General features: G+C 44.5%; 1 protein-coding gene across 1 annotated transcript in view; it reads left to right on the top strand.

The window, feature by feature from the left end:
• LOC116988819 (interferon-induced very large GTPase 1-like) overlaps positions 1 to 14,516 on the top strand; it is a 33,093-nt gene extending 18,577 nt beyond the window's left edge. The window contains exons 2-3 of the mRNA XM_033045803.1: positions 617 to 724; positions 6,311 to 14,516. Of these exons, the coding sequence (XP_032901694.1) occupies positions 6,834 to 14,516 (7,683 nt within the window). The 5' untranslated portion in view covers positions 617 to 724; positions 6,311 to 6,833. The remainder of the gene's footprint in view (positions 1 to 616; positions 725 to 6,310) is intronic.
• The last annotated feature ends 6,641 nt before the right edge of the window (positions 14,517 to 21,157 follow it).

Raw genomic sequence — 21,157 nt, 5'->3', positions numbered from 1 at the left:
CCCCCTGCTGTGACTCGTTGCAATGCGTGTAGCGATATGACACGCATGCGTCCTGGCGGGGTTCTTCACGTAGTCACTCACGTGACTCCGAAGTAAAATCCACATTTGCTACTCACCATGTAGCTGCCACCACTGCCAGGCATCACTGTCTGATTCGTGACATCCCCTCCAGCTCTGCTGCTGGTCTCCGGGAGCTGGGTGAGATCTATTTATGCATCCGTCTCTCCAGATCCTCTCTTCCAGGTCCACCTCACTCACCACTGCTGCTGACTTATTTCCCTTGGCCTGTAGGATTCAATCAATCACTGTTTTGAATGAACTCAGTGACTGAGTCTCCAGAGAACTCTGGGGTCGAGAACTCTGAAGATCCCCCAGCCTCATCTTGATCATTTATAGCCCACCCTTACCCTGAGATTGTGCCCCTGGCCCTGGATACCACAGCCAAGAGAAACCTCCTCCCTGTGTCCAGTCTATCAAGCCTGGTAGAATTTCACAAGTTTCTGCAAGATTGCTCAGTCTTTTGAACACCAAGAATAGAGGGCAGCTTTACTCTATTTCCCCTCGTGTGACAAACCCGTGTAAGCCTGAAACTTGGACTCTGTTTCTCTCTCCACAGACACTGCCTGAACCCCTGAGCACTTCCCGGATTCCCTGATTTTACCCCAGGAAACTGGCTGGAGAATCTTCAATGCACTCCCTCTATAGAAAGTGCACCTTTCATTAGGTAAGGGCACCAGGTTTGTACATAATCCTTTAGATATGGTCTAAAAAAACGATACATAGCTGAAAGCATTCTATCCAAATGAATTACGACTTGGTTTGGAAACTTCTCTGCCCAAGACCACAAGATATTGCAGAGTTGTGGACATATTCCAGTCCATCACACAGACCAGACTCCCCCCCCCCCCCCCCCCACCCCCAACCATGGACTACATTAACATTTCACGCTGCCCCAGGAAAATAGCCAACATAATCAAAGACCGCTCATACCCGAGAGGCCCGGGGAGCCGTTGGTGAGAGGAGGACTTACCTGGAGCTGTGAGTATAAATACAGCGCGGGGTTTGCTTCTACAGAGGCCCGGGGAGCCGTTGGTGAGAGGAGGACTTACCTGGAGCTGTGAGTATAAATACAGCGCGGGGTTTGCTTCTACAGAGGCCCGGGGAGCCGTTGGTGAGAGGAGGACTTACCTGGAGCTGTGAGTATAAATACAGCGCGGGGTTTGCTTCTACAGAGGCCCGGGGAGCCGTTGGTGAGAGGAGGGGTTACCTGGAGCTGTGAGTATAAATACAGCGCGGGGTTTGCTTCTACAGAGGCCCGGGGAGCCGTTGGTGAGAGGAGGACTTACCTGGAGCTGTGAGTATAAATACAGCGCGGGGTTTGCTTCTACAGAGGCCCGGGGAGCCGTTGGTGAGAGGAGGGGTTACCTGGAGCTGTGAGTATAAATACAGCGCGGGGTTTGCTTCTACAGAGGCCCGGGGAGCCGTTCGTGAGAGGAGGAGTTACCTGGAGCTGTGAGTATAAATACAGCGCGGGGCTTGCTTCTACAGAGGCCCGGGGAGCCGTTCGTGAGAGGAGGAGTTACCTGCAGCTGTGAGGAACCCAAATCTGCAACGTTCCATCTCACTTCCAGAGAAGGATTCTGATTCTGGTGGAAGCCTCTGATTGGTGGAAGAGGACCAGCGGAAGCAGCTGATTGGCTTGTATTGTATTTGTATTGTAATTGTAAGGCTTTATTGTATTTGGATAAGGGGGAGAATGAAGGCCAGGGCAGTTTACTGTTCTGGATGTCAGATGTGGGAGGTCATGGAGTTGGAGTGCCCTCCAGACGTCCACATCTGCGCAAGGTGCGTCGAGATGGGGCTCCTAAGGGACCGTGTCAGGAACCTGGAACAGCAACTCGATGACCTCTGTCTGCTCAGGGAGAGCGAGGAGGTCATAGAAAGGAGTTACAGGGAGGTGGTCACTCCAAGACCACGGGAGACAGAAAACTGGGTCACAGTTAGGAAGGGCAACGGGCAGAGGCAGGGACTGGTGAGTACCCCGGTGGCTGTACACCTTGAAAATAAGTACTCATGCTTGAGTAAGGGTGGGGGAGACAGCCTACCTGGGGGCAGCGACAGCGGCCGGACCTCTGGCACAAAGACCGGTCCGGTTGCTCAGAAGGGTAAGGAAAAGAAGGGGAGGGCAATTGTAATAGGGGACTCTATAGTCAGGGGGTTGGATAGGCGATTCTGTGGACACAGACAGGAGTCCCGGATGGTAGTTTGCCTCCCTGGTGCCAGGGTCAGGGATGTGTCTGAACGTGTCCAAGAAATCCTGAAATGGGAGGGAGAGGAGCCTGAGGTTGTGGTGCATATAGGTACCAATGACATAGGTAAAAAAAGAGAAGAGGTCCTGAAAGAAGAATTTAGGGAGTTAGGTAGAGAGTTAAGGAGAAGGACTGGAAAGGTAGCAATCTCAGGAATACTGCCTGTGCCACGCGACAGTGAGAGTAGGAATGGAGCGAGGTGGAGGATAAATGCGTGGATGAGGGACTGGTGCAGTGGGTATGGATTCAAGTTTCTGGATCACTGGGACCTCTTTTGGGGAAGGTGCGACCTGTACAGAAAGGACGGGTTGCACTTGAACTCAAGGGGGACCAATATCCTGGCGGGGAGATTTGCAAAGGCTACTGGGGAGACTTTAAACTAGTATGGTTGGGGGGAGGGACTCAAATTGGGAAAGCTAGCAGTCAGTGTGTGAAGCAGGGGGCAGAGAATGGTAGCACTCTGACCCAAAATGTAGGGGAGAGAGAAGAAAAAGAAAATAATCAGAGAATAAGAGAGGGTGGGTTTCTTAAATGTGTATATTTTAATGCTAGGAGCATTGTAAGAAAAGTGGATGAACTTAGAGCCTGGATTGACACCTGGAAGTATGATGTTGTGGCGATCAGTGAAACATGGTTGCAGGAAGGCTGTGATTGGAAACTAAATATTCCAGGATTTCGTTGCTTCAGGTGTGATAGAATTGGAGGGGCAAGAGGTGGAGGTGTTGCATTGCTTATCAGGGAAGATATTACAGCAGTGCTTTGGCAGGATAGATTTGGCAGGGCTCGTCTAGGGAGGCTATTTGGGTGGAACTGAGAAATGGGAAAGGGGTAGCAACACTTATAGGGGTGTATTATAGACCGCCAAATGGGGAGCGAGAATTGGAAGAGCAAATATGTAAGGAGATTGCAGATATTAGTAGTAAGCACAAGGTAGTGATTGTGGGAGATTTCAATTTTCCACACATAGACTGGGAAACACATTCTGTAAATGGGCTGGATGGGTTGGAGTTTGTAAAATGTGTGCAGGATAGTTTTATGCAACAATACATAGACGTCCCTACTAGAGAAGGGGCGGTACTGGACCTCCTGTTAGGAAATGAGATGGGTCAGGTGACAGAGGTATGCGTTGGGGAACAGTTCGGGTCCAGTGATCACAATACCATTAGTTTCAATATAATTATGGAGAGGGACAAAACTGGACCTAGGGTTGAGATTTTTGATTGGGGAAAGGCTAACTTTGAGGAGATGCGAAAGGATTTAAAAGGAGTAAATTGGGACAGTTTGTTTTATGGGAAAGATGTGGAAGAGAAATGGAGTACATTTAAAGGTGAAATTTTAAGAGTACAGAATCTTTATGTCCCTGTTCGGTTGAAAGGAAATCGTAAAAATTGTAAAGAGCCATGGTTTTCAAGGGAAATTGGACACTTGGTTCGGAAAAAGAGGGAGATCTACAATAGTTATAGGCAGCATGGAGTAAATGAGGTGCTTGAGGAGTATAAAGAATGTAAAAAGAATCTTAAGAAAGAAATTAGAAAAGCTAAAAGAAGATATGAGGTTGCTTTGGCAAGTAAGGTAAAAGTAAATCCGAAGGGTTTCTACCGCTATATTAATAGCAAAAGGATAACGAGGGATAAAATTGGTCCATTAGAGAGTCAGAGTGGCCAACTATCTGCAGAGCCAAAAGAGATGGGGGAGATATTGAACAGTTTCTTTTCTTCGGTATTCACCAAGGAGAAGGATATTGAATTATGTGAGGTAAGGGAAACAAGTAGAGTAGCTATGGAAACTATGAGGATCAAAGAAGAGGAAGTACTGACACTTTTGAGAAATATAAAAGTGGATAAGTCTCCAGGTCCGGATAGGATATTCCCTAGGACATTGAGGGAAGTTAGTGTAGAAATAGCAGGGGCTATGGCAGAAATATTTCAAATGTCATTAGAAACGGGAATAGTGCCGGAGGATTGGCGTACTGCGCATGTTGTTCCATTGTTTAAAAAGGGGTCTAAGAGTAAACCTAGCAATTATAGACCTGTTAGTTTGACGTCAGTGGTGGGCAAATTAATGGAAAGAATACTTAGAGATAATATATATAAGCATCTGGATAAACAGGGTCTGATTAGGAACAGTCAACATGGATTTGTGCCTGGAAGGTCATGTTTAACTAATCTTCTTGAATTTTTTGAAGATGTTACTCGGGAAATTGATGAGGGTAAAGCAGTGGATGTTGTGTATATGGACTTCAGTAAGGCCTTTGACAAGGTTCCTCATGGAAGGTTGGTTAAGAAGGTTCAATGGTTGGGTATTAATGGTGGAGTAGCAAGATGGATTCAACAGTGGCTGAATGGGAGATGCCAGAGAGTAATGGTGGATGGTTGTTTGTCAGGTTGGAGGCCAGTGACGAGTGGGGTGCCACAGGGATCTGTGTTGGGTCCACTGTTGTTTGTCATGTACATCAATGATCTGGACGATGGTGTGGTAAATTGGATTAGTAAGTATGCAGATGATACTAAGATAGGTGGGGTTGCGGGTAATGAAGTAGAGTTTCAAAGTCTACAGAGAGATTTATGCCAGTTGGAAGAGTGGGCTGAAAGATGGCAGATGGAGTTTAATGATGATAAGTGTGAGGTGCTACATCTTGGCAGGACAAATCAAAATAGAACGTACATGGTAAATGGTAGGGAATTGAAGAATGTAGGTGAACAGAGGGATCTGGGAATAACTGTGCACAGTTCCCTGAAAGTGGAATCTCATGTAGATAGGGTGGTAAAGAAAGCTTTTGGTGTGCTGGCCTTTATAAATCAGAGCATTGAGTATAGAAGTTGGGATGTAATGTTAAAATTGTACAAGGCATTGGTGAGGCCAATTCTGGAGTATGGTGTACAATTTTGGTCGCCTAATTATAGGAAGGATGTCAACAAAATAGAGAGAGTACAGAGGAGATTTACTAGAATGTTGCCTGGGTTTCAGCAACTAAGTTACAGAGAAAGGTTGAACAAGTTAGGGCTTTATTCTTTGGAGCGCAGAAGGTTAAGGGGGGACTTGATAGAGGTTTTTAAAATGATGAGAGGGATAGACAGAGTTGATGTGGAAAAGCTTTTCCCACTGAGAGTAGGGAAGATTCAAACAAGGGGACATGACTTGAGAATTAAGGGACTGAAGTTTAGGGGTAACATGAGGGGGAACTTCTTTACTCAGAGAGTGGTAGCTGTGTGGAATGAGCTTCCAGTGAAGGTGGTGGAGGCAGGTTCGTTTTTATCATTTAAAAATAAATTGGATAGTTATATGGATGGGAAAGGAATGGAGGGTTATGGTCTGAGCGCAGGTATATGGGACTAGGGGAGATTATGTGTTCGGCACGGACTAGAAGGGTCGAGATGGCCTGTTTCCGTGCTGTAATTGTTATATGGTCATATGGTTATACCAGGGTCATTCCCTCATTTCCCACTCTTCCGTCAGGCAGGGACTACAAAAGCATGAAGGCACATACTAGCACATTCAGGAACAACTACTTCCCTGCGGCTGTCAGTTTGTTGAATGGTCCTCCCATAAAATAAAGGGATAATCCCAATCTCACAATCTAACAACAGTAATATCAATAATAAACCAACAGCAATAGCTCATTGAGGTTCTTGCACTTTTTAATCTGCACTTTCACTGTAATTGTAACATGGTAGACAACAATCTACACTGGTATATTTAATTTTGTGCTACTTTGTAAGGCTTCATTGTATCATGTATGGTATGATTTGACTGTATAGTATGCAGAGTTTTTCACTGTATCTTTTTAATCTGCACTTTCACTGTAACTGTAAAACGGTAGACTACATTCTACACTGGTATATTTATTTTTGTGCTACTTGTTGTACTTTTGTAAGGCTTCATTGTATCGTGTAAGGTATGATTTGACTGGATAGTATGCAGAGTTTTTCACTGTATCTTGATCCATGTGACAATAATAATCCAATTCCAAGGCCATGTATAATTCTGGTGACCAATTCCAGGTACCCACGATGATTACACACTGACTGTACTTGAAACACACGGTGCCAGGACAACAAGAGGATCGTCAGTCAGAGCCAAAGAAGTGACCTGCCTTGTGATCCCAGGATAGGAATTCCAGCACCCCAACACATCACAGCTTGGTCGTCTGGGCTCTGTAAAATATCCCGGGACAGGAGACTGGACAACTCGATAAATCCTGGCCCAGTATCCAGGCTCCGTACTATATTGTGGAATCGGAGCCCAGGCCTCAAGGTAGATACTGGGACAGAAACGTACAACTGGTGAAGGTTCACCAAACTGCAATATACAAGACAGGAGCCCTGACATCCTGGGAATTCCAGGATAAGAACCACCTCTCTGGGAAAGAGCATACAGATCCCAGGAAGTACATTCACCCAGTCAGTGGGAATGGCTAGTGTTTCATCAACTGTAAATAGCTGGTCTGAAAACCTGAATACTCCACAACTTGTGAGGGATTTGGGTTTACAGGATCATTATCCTCACAAACTGTCACTGGTGTCAATGCGGGAGGTATCCTGGGGTAAATTGGACGACAACAAACCAACTCGACCAGAAGATCTTCCTTGGCGATTTCTCCAAATGATCCTCTCAGCTAATTCACTGGCGAGGAATCCTGAATGGCCCCCTGCCCAGTCCTTGGAAGACAAGAAAGATGATGATGAAGATTTCAACGATTTCTTTGAAGTGAAAGGGCCAGAGATTTCTGAGATTAACCCTCTGGATATCATTGCTGCCATTTTCCTCTGTGCCGACCACTCTCTCCAGCAGGAATTGATGCTGAAGATGTCTCTGTGCCAACTTGCATTACCCTTTCTGCTACCGGAAGGGCACAGTTACCCCAGGTACAAGGTGAGGGGACCCATGGAAGGACCTGGTGCCACCCTTCTCCTCTGGGCCATGAGGCCTATTGTTAAAATGTGGTGCCCACAATCTACCACGGCGAGCAGCCCCGTTGTGGAGATGCCCATCGTGACAGCAACCGTGCCAACTGTCTCCTTCCTCAGACTCGGAAGGTGCACGGTGTCCAAATCCAAACTCCTCAATCTCACCTTGAGCCAGACCCAGCTGCAGCAGAACATCTTCCTGCACTCCGGGATGGAATGTGGGAATGTGCCCCGTGGGATATCGGATGGGATGGCTGAGATCAGCTGGTATCTACCTTCTGGGAAGAGCAACACAAACATTTTCCCGGAGGCTGCTGCATTCATCAACTTCCGAGGTGACGCTGAAACTTACCAGGGACACACTCGGTTTCTGGCAAAAGTCTCTGCTGCTCTCTTTATTTTCATTGACGTTATCGGTGAGAAGGAAAGAGAATTCCTCACCTCACTCGCACAGTCACCGGCAAAACTCTTTCTGATAGTGAACACTAACATCAGTGAGCAACACATCACCCCTGAGCAGGTAGAGAAACTGTTTAAAGATCTGAAGTTGAAACCTCAAAAATGCATTGTTCGGACAAATGTAAACGAGGCCGAACTTGTGGAAGAACTTCGATCCCAGATAGAACAAGTGATTCTAGTGATGGACGGGGACCAGAGCTTCCTGAGTCTGGAACAAATGGGTGACATTGCGAGAGAAAGTGGGATTCAGGTCGATGAACATCATCCTGAAATACAACGGGCCAAGGACCTGACATCCAAACCACAGAGAGAGGCCGACCATGGAGACAGTTGGGGATCAGAGGATCCATCTCACCGGCATTCACCAGGTCTCCCACAGGGAATGACTGGTGATCCACCAGCTGGAAATAACTTTACAAAGTTACAACCACAACAATGTGTTTTTCAGACAAATGTAAGTGAGGCAACACTTGTAGAAAAATGTAATTCTTCGATACAACAAGTAACATGGATGAGGGACAGGGATCAGAGCTTCCCGAGTCTGGAGCAAACGGGTGACATCGTGAGGGAAAGTGGGATTCATGTCCATGAACATCATCCTGAAATACAAGAAGCCAAGGACCTGACGTCCAAACCACAGAGAGAGGCCGACCCTGGAGACAGCAGGCAGTCAGAGGATCCATCTCACCGGGATTCACCAGGTCTCCCACAGGGAATGAATAGTGTTCCACAAGCTGGAAATAACCAATCTGAAAATCTGAGCCCCCTACAACTTGTGAGGGATTTAGGTTTACAGGATCATTATCCTCACAAACTGTCACTGACGTCCATGCGGGAGATATGCTGGGATAAACTGGATGACAGCAAACCAACTCGACCAGAAGATCTTCCTTGGCGATTTCTTCAAATGATCCTCTCAGCTAATTCACTGGCGAGGAATCCTGAATGGCCCCCTGCTCAATCCTCGGAAGACGAAGATGGTGACGATGAACCACAAGAGCCAGGAGATTCTGGGATTAACCCTCTGGATATCATTGGTGCCATTTTCCTCTGTGCTGACCACTCTCTCCAGCAGGAACTGATGCTGAAGATGTCTCTGTGCCAACTTGCATTACCCTTTCTCCTGCCGGAAGGGCACAGTTACCCCAGGGACAAGGTGAGGGGACCCAGGGAAGGGCCTGGTGCCACCCTTCTCCTCTGGGCCATGAGGCCCATTGTTAAAATGTGGGGCCCACAATCCCCCACAGGGAACAGCCCCGTTGTGGAGATGCCCATCGTGACAGCAACCGTGCCAACTGTCTCCTTCCTCAGACTCGGAAGGTGCACGGTGTCCAAATCCAGAGTCCTCAATCTCACCTTGAGCCAGACCCAGCTGCAGCAGAACATCTTCCTGCACTCCGGGATGGAATGTGGGAATGTGCCCCGTGGGATATCGGATGGGATGGCTGAGATCAGCTGGTATCTACCTTCTGGGAAGAACAACACGGACATTTTCCCGGAGGCTGCTGCATTCATCAACCTCCGAGGTGATGCTGAAACTTACCAGGGACACACTCGGTTTCTGGCAAAAGTCTCTGCTGCTCTCTTTATTTTCATTGACGTTATCGGTGAGAAGGAAAGAGAATTCCTCACCTCTCTCGCACAGTCACCGGCAAAACTCTTTCTGATAGTGAACACTAACATCAGTCAGCAACACATCACCCCTGAGCAGGTAAAGAAACTGTTCAAAGATCTGAAGTTACAACCTCAACAATGCATTGTTCGGACAAATGTAAACAAGGCCAAACTTGTGGAAGAACTTCGTTCTCAGATACAACAAGTGATTCTAGTGATGGACGGGGACCAGAGCTTCCTGAGTCTGGAACAAATGGGTGACATTGCGAGAGAAAGTGGGATTCAGGTCGATGAACATCAGCCTGAAATACAACGGGCCAAGGACCTGACATCCAAACCACAGAGAGAGGCCGTCCATGGAGATGGTTGGGGATCAGAGGATCCATCTCACCGGCATTCACCAGGTCTCCCACAGGGAATGACTGGTGATCCACCAGCTGGAAATAATCAATCTCTAAATGTGAGCCCACCACAAACTGCAAATAACTGTTCTGAACTTGTGAGGGATTTGGGTTTACAGGATCATTATCCTCACAAACTGTCACTGACGTCCATGCGGGAGGTATCCTGGGGTAAACTGAACGACAACAAACCAACTGGAGCAAAAGATCTTCCTTGGCGATTTCTCCAAAGGATCCTCTCAGCTAATTCACTGGCGAGGAATCCTGAATGGCCCCCTGCTCAATCCTCGGAAGACGAAGATGGTGACGATGAACCACAAGGGCCAGGAGATTCTGGGATTAACCCTCTGGATATCATTGCTGCCATTTTCCTCTGTGCCGACCACTCTCTCCAGCAGGAATTGATGCTGAAGATGTCTCTGTGCCAACTTGCATTACCCTTTCTGCTACCGGAAGGGCACAGTTACCCCAGGTACAAGGTGAGGGGACCCATGGAAGGGCCTGGTTCCACCCTTCTCCTCTGGGCCATGAGGCCTATTGTTAAAATGTGGTGCCCACAATCCCCCACAGGGAGCAGCCCCGTTGTGGAGATGCCCATCGTGACAGCAACCGTGCCAACTGTCTCCTTCCTCAGACTCGGAAGGTGCACGGTGTCCAAATCCAAACTCCTCAATCTCACCTTGAGCCAGACCCAGCTGCAGCAGAACATCTTCCTGCACTCCGGGATGGAATGTGGGAATGTGCCCTGTGGGATATCGGATGGGATGGCTGAGATCAGCTGGTATCTACCTTCTGGGAAGAGCAACACAAACATTTTCCCGGAGGCTGCTGCATTCATCAACCTCCGAGGTGACGCTGAAACTTACCAGGGACACACTCGGTTTCTGGCAAAAGTCTCTGCTGCTCTCTTTATTTTCATTGACGTTATCGGTGAGAAGGAAAGAGAATTCCTCATCTCTCTCGCACAGTCACCGGCAAAACTCTTTCTGATAGTGAACACTAACATCACCCCTGAGCAGGTAAAGAAACTGTTTGTAGATCAGAAGTTACAGCGTAAACAATGCATTGTTCGGACAAATGTAAACGAGGCAAAACTTGTGGAAAAACTTCGTTTCCAGATAAAACAAGTGATTCTAATGAGTGACAAGGGCCAGAGCTTCCTGAGTCTGGAACAAATGGGTGACATTGCGAGAGAAAGTGGGATTCAGGTCGATGAACATCAGCCTGAAATACAACGGGCCAAGGACCTGACCAAAATACTGGGCAGTCTTGACCCTGCAGACATCACTGGGTATAAAAAGAGAGTGCTGCCCTTTCATGGAGAGCCCTGGCAAGGACTGTCTAAAGTTGAGAAAGAGAAGTCTCGGATGAAACTCCGCGGGGACAGAACCACAGAGAAGTATAACCACGAGTTGGACCAAGACAAGAAAAGAATCCGGGAAGCTCAGCTCAGACAGAGCCTGTCGGAGGAGATGCAGATATTCATTGACTACCTCACCTGTCCTGGTGGGGATGACAGGGCCATTTCCTTGCAGTGGCTGAAGCTGATGCTGGACAGTAAATCAAGGGAAATCATGGCAGGATTGCGCAGGGATTATAAAGAACTGAGCAAAGACTCAATGCAGAAGGTCAAGGAGCTGAAGGACATGGATCAGAAGATGACTGATAGTTCCCTGGGACTTGAGCACTTCATGAGGGAACTGGGCCAGGTTTATGAACTTTCAGTGACACAACACAACATAAAGCAACAAACACAGATCCACCCACATGTGCTTCAGTTACCGGGTGTTGCTGCTGAACTGTTGCTGGATGGGTTCCCACTGGAGCTCATTGATGGAGACGTCTCCAACGTTCCTGTTTCATGGATCACTGCTGTACTGGAAGCAGTGGCTGAGAAGGTGGGACGTGCTTCCCGAGTGTTTGTGCTGACAGTGATTGGAGTTCAGAGCACGGGCAAGTCCACGCTCCTCAATACAATGTTCTGTTTGCGGTTTGCTGTGAGCAGCGGCCGATGTACTCGAGGGGCCTACATGCAGCTGATGAAGGTCACAGGGAGCCTGGCGGAGGAACTGGGCTGTGACTTCATCCTGGTCATTGACACGGAGGGGCTGAGAGCTCCAGAACTTGCAACACTAACAGACAGCTACGAACACGACAATGAGCTGGCAACATTCGTGGTGGGATTAAGCAACATAACGTTGGTAAACATAGGCATGGAAAACATCGCAGAGATGAAAGATATTTTACAGATTGTTGTTCATTCCTTACTACGCATGAACCAGACAGGGAAAAGACCAAAGTGTATATTTATCCACCAGAATGTTGGAGATGTGAGTGCACATGATCACAATCTGAGAGGCCGTCAGAAACTGCTGGAACAGCTGAATAAGATGACAGAGGCTGCAGCAAAACTGGAGAAGGTGGAGGGAGTTACGTTCCGTGATGTGATGGACTATGATGCTGACAAGGACAACTGGTACATCCCTGGTCTGTGGCAAGGTACACCCCCAATGGCTGCCGTCAACACTGGCTATAGTGAACACGTCTTCCAACTGAAGAAGAGTCTCATTCAATGTTTACTCAAAAGGAAACCAGACCAAGGAGCTTTCACAATCCCAGACTTTACCAAATGGATGACTGGCCTTTGGGAGCAGGTGAAACATGAGAATTTCATTTTCAGCTTCCAGAACAGTCTATTCGCAGAGGCCTACAACCAGCTCTCTGTGAAGTACAAGGACTGGGAGTGGGAACTCCGCAAATTCACACACTCCTGGGGAAACGAGGCTGAAAACACAATAAACAATGCCAGTGGTGACCTCAACCTACTGCTCCAAACACTGGAATGTGAGATCAGGACGGAGATTAACAAAAGGGAGGGTAAGACTCTGGATAAACTAAAAGCTCTGTTTGAAAGTGGGGCTGATAACGTGCAGCTGATGGAGAAATACAGGGAGGAATTCAAGCTCAGTATCTCCAGTTTATGCAGACGGCTTCAGGACGATTCAATGCAGAGATGTAAGGATGCTGTGAACAGACGTGTGGGACTGCAGGAAGTGGATGCTAGTTGGAATAAATGTCACAAGAAGATCGAACAACAGGTCAAGGAGCTTTTATTAAAGTGTAAAGGGGCAAATCAGGTGTTGGGTGACGAGGAACTGCAAACTGCCTTTGGAAAGATGTGGCAAGACACACTGTCACAACTGGACTATCAGCCCTGTAGAGAAAGAAACATCGAACTGGAGATTGAAAACCTTCTCAGAGAGAACACAGCAACTCAAGGGAGGGTGATTAATAAAATGCTAGAAAGAAAACCTCTCTGTAAACAGGGAACTCAGTGCTTTCAAATTGAAGGGAAACACATCAACACGACATGGAAGAGACGTGTTAAAACCACAATTGGGATATCCTCGCACCAATCAGATGTTATTCAGGCAGCAATGATAACACAGTCCCTAGAGGATGAATGCCATCAATGGATCAGTGACATCACAAAAGTGGACATGGATTATGACATTAGATATTGTATTGAACTTTTGAATATTATACAGGAGAAAATTAACAATATTTCACACCCAAACTTCACAATGAGTGAGGAATTCAGGGCTGAGTTTAAACTTCACCTGTGTGGTTTCGCTGTACCAAGATTCCAAGAGATGCAGATGAGGTTCATCCAGAAACACGACCCGCGGCAAAGACTGGAAAACATGAAGGGTCAATACTTTGATCTCTTCATTGATATTTACACAGAGCAGGATGCGAACCAGAGACAAGCCGAACGGTTTGCACAATCTTGTTTCTTGCCAGCTCTCATAGACGCCACCCTCAAGGCTCTCAGTGTGAACATCGTAGATGATATGAAACAAAATGACCCTGAGAGCAAGTACAGTCTCCGCAACAACTTCACTGTGGCCCTCCTGGTGCACCTGAAACAAAGGGGTACATTTGATGACTATCACCGGTATATCACTGACCTTGAGAATTTGGCCAAAGACTGGCTCCATCACCAGGTTATTGAACACTGCACGACACAACGTGATGGAGAGAGCACGTTTACCCATCTGGCTAAAGGAATCCTCACACAGATCACTAGGAAAGCTAAAGAGATTGTTGAGGATGCAGTGATACAGAACTTTGCTGGAAATGTTCAGAGCTTCCTGGACATGTTTGTTGAAAAGTTAAAGGACAGGATCTCAATGCCCAAAGATGAAATGAAACTCGTTCTGTTTCACAGTGACGGTGATGGCAAGAAATTGGCAGAAGCAGTTCTGCCATCTATTGAAGAGGTGAATCAGAAACTCCTCAGTGAGGTAACAAGCTGGGATGTCCAAGCAAAGATTGAAGAATTATCCATTAGACCCAGGGATGTGCTGTTCAAAGGGTTATTCAATTGTACCAAGAAATGTCCTTTCTGTCAGGTTTACTGTGACTTAGAGACCGTGGTACATTCACAGCACTCTTGTAAGCAGCACAGACCTGAAGGACTCAATGGCTATCGATGGGTTCATAGTGAACATCTTATGACTGATGTCTGCACAGCTTTAGTCGCAGGTGATGCATCATTTAAAAATAACAACACAAATTGGGAATGGAAACCCTACAAGGATTATCAAATTGTCAATGATTACTACAAATCCTGGACCATCCAGCGGGAAATTTCCGCACAGGGAGCATCCTATTGGAAGAAGGTTTTCTACAATTATAATCAGAAGTTTGCTGATATATATGGATTTAAACCTGCAGAGATCGATGAAGCCTGGAACATTGACTGGGATGTAGTGAGGAGAGATCTGAATAAGACGTATACCACAAACATTCAGTCTTGGTGAAGTCCATTTATACGCGTTAGATGTAGACACAGAAAAATTGCCTACATCTAAAGGAAAAAAAGACAAATTGCTGGAGTAACTCAGCAGGTCAGGCAACATCTCAGAACATGAATCGGTGATGTTTTGGGTTGGGACCATTCTTCAAATTGATTTAGGATTTAATTTTAGAGATACAGGCCCTACAAACCTGCACATCTTTGGGATGTGGGAGGAAACCAGAGCATCGGAAGAATCCCACATGGTCACAGGGAGAAAGCACCCAAGGTCAGGATCAAAGGTAGGTCTCTGGCGCTGTGATGCAGCAGCTCTACCAGCTGCGTCACCGTACCGCCATTATTGTAGGGGGGGGGGGGGGGGGGTGGGTTGGGGGGTGGGGGGGGGGAAGAAAGATGTAAGAAAGGAGAGCAGGACAAAGCCTGGTAGGTAATAGGTTGATACAGTTGAGGGGGGCTTTGATAGGCAGATAGTTGATCAAAGACTGGAGGTGAAAAGACAATAATAGGTGCAGGAGTAGGCCATTCGGCCCTTCGAGCCAGCACCGCCATTCAATATGATCATGGCTGATCATCCCAAATCAGTACCCCGTTCCTGCCTTCTCCCCACATACCCTGACTCCGCTATCTTCAAGAGCCCTATCTAGCTCTCTCTTGAAAGTATCCAGAGAACCGGCCTCCACCGCCCTCTGAGGCAGAGAATTCCACAGACACAACTCTGCGTGAAAAAAGTGTTTCCTCGTCTCCGTTCTAAATGGCTTACCCCTTATTCTTAAACTGTGGCCCCTGACTCTGGACTCCCTCAACATCGGAAACATGTTTCCAGTGTCTAGGGTGTCAAAACCCTTAATAATCTTATATGTTTCAATAAGATGCCCTCTCATCCTTCTAAACTCCAGAGTGTACAAGCCCAGCCGCTCCATTCTCTCAGCATATGACAGTCCCGCCATCCCGGGAATTAACCTTGTAAACCTACGCTGGAAATCTAAGACTAAGGTGTGAGATGGAAAAACACCTTAGTGTTTTTTTTTGTTTTTTTTTTAACCTTTATTTAACCAGGAGAAGTCTCATTGAGATTAAAAATCTCTTTTACAAGAGAATCCTGGCCAAGACAGGCAGCATTTGAGGTGTAGGAAAGCACTGTAGATGCCGGGTTAAACAAAAGATGGACACAAAGAGCTGTAGTAACTCAGTGGGTCAGACAGCATCTCTGGAGAAAAGGAATATGTGATGTTTTGGGTCGAGACCCTTCTTCAGACTGATAAAAAGTCTGTTCCTTTTCTCCAGAGATGCTATCTGACCCGCTGAGTTACTCCAGCTTTTTGTATCTGTTTTCGGGAGAACTGAAGTGTTGTGAATTGTGAAGCTAGAGGAAGGAATGTAGAAGGAAGGGGAGGGGAAGGTAATAAATGGGTGCGAGTCCATGTGAGATAAAGAGATGTGGGATATGGAGGGGGTGGGGGTGCTTTGTTGGAGGAATGGTATGGAGGAAGAAAGGAGGGGGGTGATTTGCAGTTTTTTTTAAATTGGAGAATTCAGTGTTCATACTGTTGGGTTGTAAGCTCCCCAAGCAGAATATAAGCTGCTGTTCCTTCAGTTTGCACGTGGCCTCACTCTGGCAATGGATGAGTCCCAGGACAGAAAGGTCAGTGTGGGAATAGGAAGGGTAGTTAAAATGGTAACAATCGGGAGTTCCTGAACAATTGCACTCTGTCTGCCAAGACCTATAGGAACGACTGGTTGTTAACCACACACCTCCCACATCATCTGCTCCTCTCTCCCCAATGCTGCACCCGGACTCACACCTATTTCTCCCCTCCTCCCCCTTTCACCTGCATTTCTTCCTCTCGCTTCACAACTCATAACACTTTAATCCATATCTCACACCATTTGTCTTTTCATCTCTGGTCTTTGTCCACCATAAGCCTATCAACCACCTTCCCCTCACCTGTATCCCCCGATTATTTATGTAGGAAGGAACTGCTGATGCTGGTTTAAACCGAAGTAAGACACACAAAGGAGGACTCTGAAGAATGGTCTCAACTCAACACGTCACCATTCCTTCTCTCCAGAGATGCTGCCTGTCCTGCTGAGTTACTCCAGCATTTTTTTTTATCTTTCCCCTTCACTCTCCAGACTTTGTCCTGCCCCTCCTCTCTTCAAGCTATCTTTTCATCCCCACCTCCAAAATCAGTCTTAAAACGGGTCCCTAACCAAATCATCACCTAATTCGTTATCCAGAGATGTTGCCTGATCCGCTGAGTTTCTCCAGCACTTTCAGTCTTTTTTTGTAAACCAGCATCTGCAGACCCAAGTGTTAAATTACCTCTAAAGGAAGTGGTAGAATATCAAACCTCGTTAAAATTCAAATCTGATCACAAATGCAGCAGTGAAAGGCGCAGCATTCAGCTCCGCTCCCGACAAATGCGCTAAAAAGACTTTAAAAGAAGACGGGACTGATTTAAAAATACTCACCGGGGATGCCTGACGTCGCGTAAATGACGTCATCAGAAATCGCTGCAAAATAACGGGGAAAACCGGCACTTTAAATGAGAAAAGGGAACTTACCCAAACGATCCACGTCAAGACCTCTGACCAGACTACTTGTTAAAGAGTTGGTGAAAACACCTCAAACAACTCCAGAAGGATCTGAAGAAGAAGAAACTGAAGGTCAAAGATTCATTGCTGAAATGGATGCAAAGGTAAAAGAACAGGAACACTCTTTAAGAGAAGCTGTGTCAAAAGACTTTGCTGATATGTTACACAAGGAGATTTCCGCACTGGCTACAAGTATGCAGCTTGGGAATAAGCAAGTTATTGAGACAATTCGTACTCTACAGCAACGTATCGAGGACATAGAGACCGAGCTAAGAGTAGAAATTGAACGGGTTGAAGAAGATTACAATAAAAAGCTGGAGCCTGTTCTCACTACTTCTGCAGAACAAAGCATTGCTATTAAAGATCTGGAAACTGCGATGAAAGATATGTCTGAAGCGATGAAGAGAATGAAAGAAGATCAAGACCGAGTGTCTGGGCAACTGGCTAGAATGACCGACAAATGTCTCGACCTCAAAGCTCGGTCAAGACGGCAGAATTTAAGGATTGTTGGAGTTAGAGAAGGGAAGGAGACTGGAATGGACACTCGGGTTTTCACTGCCAACTTACTTAAACAAGTATTCAAGCTGTCTGAAAAACCGAAAGTAGATGTTGCACACCGAGTTCAGAGAGTATACTCGAGGCCAGGAGCCCCACCAAGACAGATTATAGTGAAACTTCACGACATAGCAGCCCTTGAAGACATAATGAAAAAAATTCCATTTGCAAGAAATCTGATGATTGAAGACGAAATTGTACGATTCTTCAGAGATTACCCAGCAGAAGTGGCGAAGAAACGTGCCCTTTTTACAAAGACACGACTGAACCTTAAAGGAATTCTGAACTTAAGATATGGGATATTCTATCCGGCAAAAATGAGGATCACATATAATGACTCGGAACGTTTCTTTACTGATCCAGAAGAAGCATTTAAATACGCGCAAGATCTAACAAAGGACATTAAAGGATAAATAAAATGTCATGGTTATCTAGAGATTTACCTTTTATATATATTTAGAGGGGGAAACTGAGAAAACATGACTTTTTAAATAAATATAAGTACAATGTTGCCGATAAGATGGCCGCCGAATTTACATGTGCTTAGGTCTAGACACCTTATCAGCATTATAGGTGAAAATATCCTAAATTGTGTCATCGATTTGGGAAGACAAATTCCCAGTTACCGTCAGAACAAATTAATAAGGAATCACAGGCTGGAAGGGAGTGAAACACCTGGCAAGCAGCCAAGATTGTATTTTTGGTTAACCCCTTCCAATCAGCAGATTCTTACTTAAATATACTGGGGTTTGTCTGTTAAGTTAAACACAGTAATTAAATAGTAAATACTTATTCAGTTTAAGACACCAGACGAACTAATCACAATACATGTTCGCTGGTTTTCTCTTTGAATATATTACCCGGTTTTGAATTGTTCTTTCTTTTTTATAATACTTGTTTAAGGGAACGGAGCTTAATGCAACTTTACATCTACGGAAGGTTTCATGAATTTTTCTCCCACCATGGGGTGGTTTTTTCTTACAGTATTTTATTTTTTAATACTGTTTTTTCACAATTCTTATGTTATTTAGCATTTTTTTTAAACATTTCCTTAAGGGCACATTTCCAAGGGATATACCAACAGGGTTTAGCAGCTGTAAGCACCCACCCAACACCCTGAAGCTTCAGGTATTGTGTTGCACCATTTGAAAAAAAGGTACCAATGTAATTTATAATGCAAGACGACGCGCAAAAGAAAATTGGAGGAATTACGTTTTGTAGCTGGAACATAAGGGGCGCTAACGAGCCAATTAAAAGGGGTTAGATTCTTGTTCAATTAAAATAATTCAAAGAGACTTAATATAAAATCAAAATCCAGTGAACTTTTAAATACATACATAAAAAACACAAATATAACAGATGTATGGAGGATTGCAAACCCGGCCGGGATGGAATACTCCTTTTATTCATCAGTACATAAAACCTATACACGTATCAATTACTTCCTAGTGGACATGAAATTAATTCCCTTTACAACTAATCCAAAATATCACAATTATGGTAATCTCTGATCATTCCCCGTTAACCTTCTTCCTAACAATAGAAGGAATGTTCAATAAAAAATCGTTTTGGAGGTTTAATCCCCAAATTCTAAACAACCCGGACGGTTGTATATACTTAAAACAACAGATGGAACTTTTCTTTGAGACTAATGATACCACAGATATTTCACCCTCCCTATTATGGGAATCCTTTAAGGCGTTTATTAGAGGTTCTATTATTTCATACCAAGCATTTCAAAATAAAAAGAATAGGACGTAACAATTGCAACTAGAAGAACAAATTAGACAACTTGATTTAGAAAACGCGAAAGATCCAACTATAGACAAACACAACAAGATAGCAATATTGAAATTTAAACTAAGCCAAATTTTATCTTCAAGAGTTATTAGATTATTTCAAATTACAAAACAGGAAAATTTCGAATTTGGCGATAAGACACACAAACTTTTGGCACGTCAGCTGAAAAAAGAGGAAAAGGATCACACTATTCTAAAAATCAAATCAGATAAAGGCGAATTGCTAATGCTGCCTAAAGACATTAACAAAAGATTTGCTCAATTTTATCAAAATTTATATACATCCAAAACATCAACAGACAGCAATAAAATTATAAACTTTCTGGACAACTGTAATCTCCCAACACTTAATCCGTTGGAACAAGAGAAATTAGGAGCACAGGTTTCAATCAAAGAAATAGAAGAGACAATAAACTCACTGAAGAATGGTAAAACACTGGGACCAGATGGGTTCAGTAATGAATTTTATAAAAGATTTCACGAGGTAATTTCACCACATTTACACAAGCTTTATACATATGCATTTAAAGAACAGACACTACCAGAAACACTAGCGGAATCAACTATCACACTTATACCCAAAAAAGATAAAGATCTAGAAGATACCGGTTCATATAGAGCAATTGCATTATTAAATACAGATCAGAAAATATTAGCGAAAACTCTGGCAAGAAGATTAAGTAAATACGTTAGTAAATTAATACATGCGGATCAAACGGGGTTCATACCCAAGAGACATTCATAATTTGAGATGTCTTTTTAATATAATGTATCCATACACAATTGAAGAAGACTTATCAATTATTTCATTAGATGCAGAAAAAGCATTCGACCAAGTAGATTGGGAATACCTCTTCACAGTATTACAAAAATTTCAGATGGGAGAGAATTTTATTTCATGGATAAAATTATTATATGACAGGCCGACTGCTAGAATATTGACCAACCACATTTCACTTATCCAGGGGCAATAGACAGGGTTGGGCATTATCACCCCTGCTATTTGTCCTTGCGATAGAGCCCTTAGCGGAAAGTATAAGAATGCATCCGAATATTCACGGCTATAATACTAAACATTCCAATAATAAAATATCATTATATGCAGATGATGTATTATTATACATTACAAAATCTCAAGTTAGTATACAAATATATTAAATCTAATAGAGGAATTTGGTTCTTTCTCAGGATACAGAATAAACTGGAATAAAAGTGAAATCATGGCGATAAAACCCCAAGAGTCGACACATCTTTTAAAATTTCCATTTAGAATTGCTACAGAAAAATTTAAATATCTGGGTATCCAAGTAACCAGAAAATATAATTATTTATTCAATGCAAACCTCCTTCCCTTAGCTACTAAATTAAACGCTCTTATTCAATTCTGGAAAACACTTCCGATGTCTCTGATAGGCAGAGTAAATGCCATAAAAATGATTTTCCTACCACAAATTCTCTATTTATTTCAATCAATACCGATATATTTACCTAAAAACTTTTTTTTTTTAAACTTGATTCCCAGATTACAAATTTTATTTGGGATTATAAATCACACAAAATTCATAGACAACATTTATGTAAACCCAAAGAAATCGGTGGATTGGCGCTCCCCAATTTCTTGTACTATTATTGGGCAGCGAATATTAAAAATGTAATTCACTGGCTGGATAAATCATGTCAACAGGTAGATTGGTTA

The sequence above is a fragment of the Amblyraja radiata genome, chromosome 1 (genome assembly GCF_010909765.2).
Source record: "Amblyraja radiata isolate CabotCenter1 chromosome 1, sAmbRad1.1.pri, whole genome shotgun sequence".
In the NCBI taxonomy this organism is placed as follows: domain Eukaryota; kingdom Metazoa; phylum Chordata; class Chondrichthyes; order Rajiformes; family Rajidae; genus Amblyraja; species Amblyraja radiata.
This window is presented reverse-complemented; position numbering and strand designations above follow the sequence as displayed.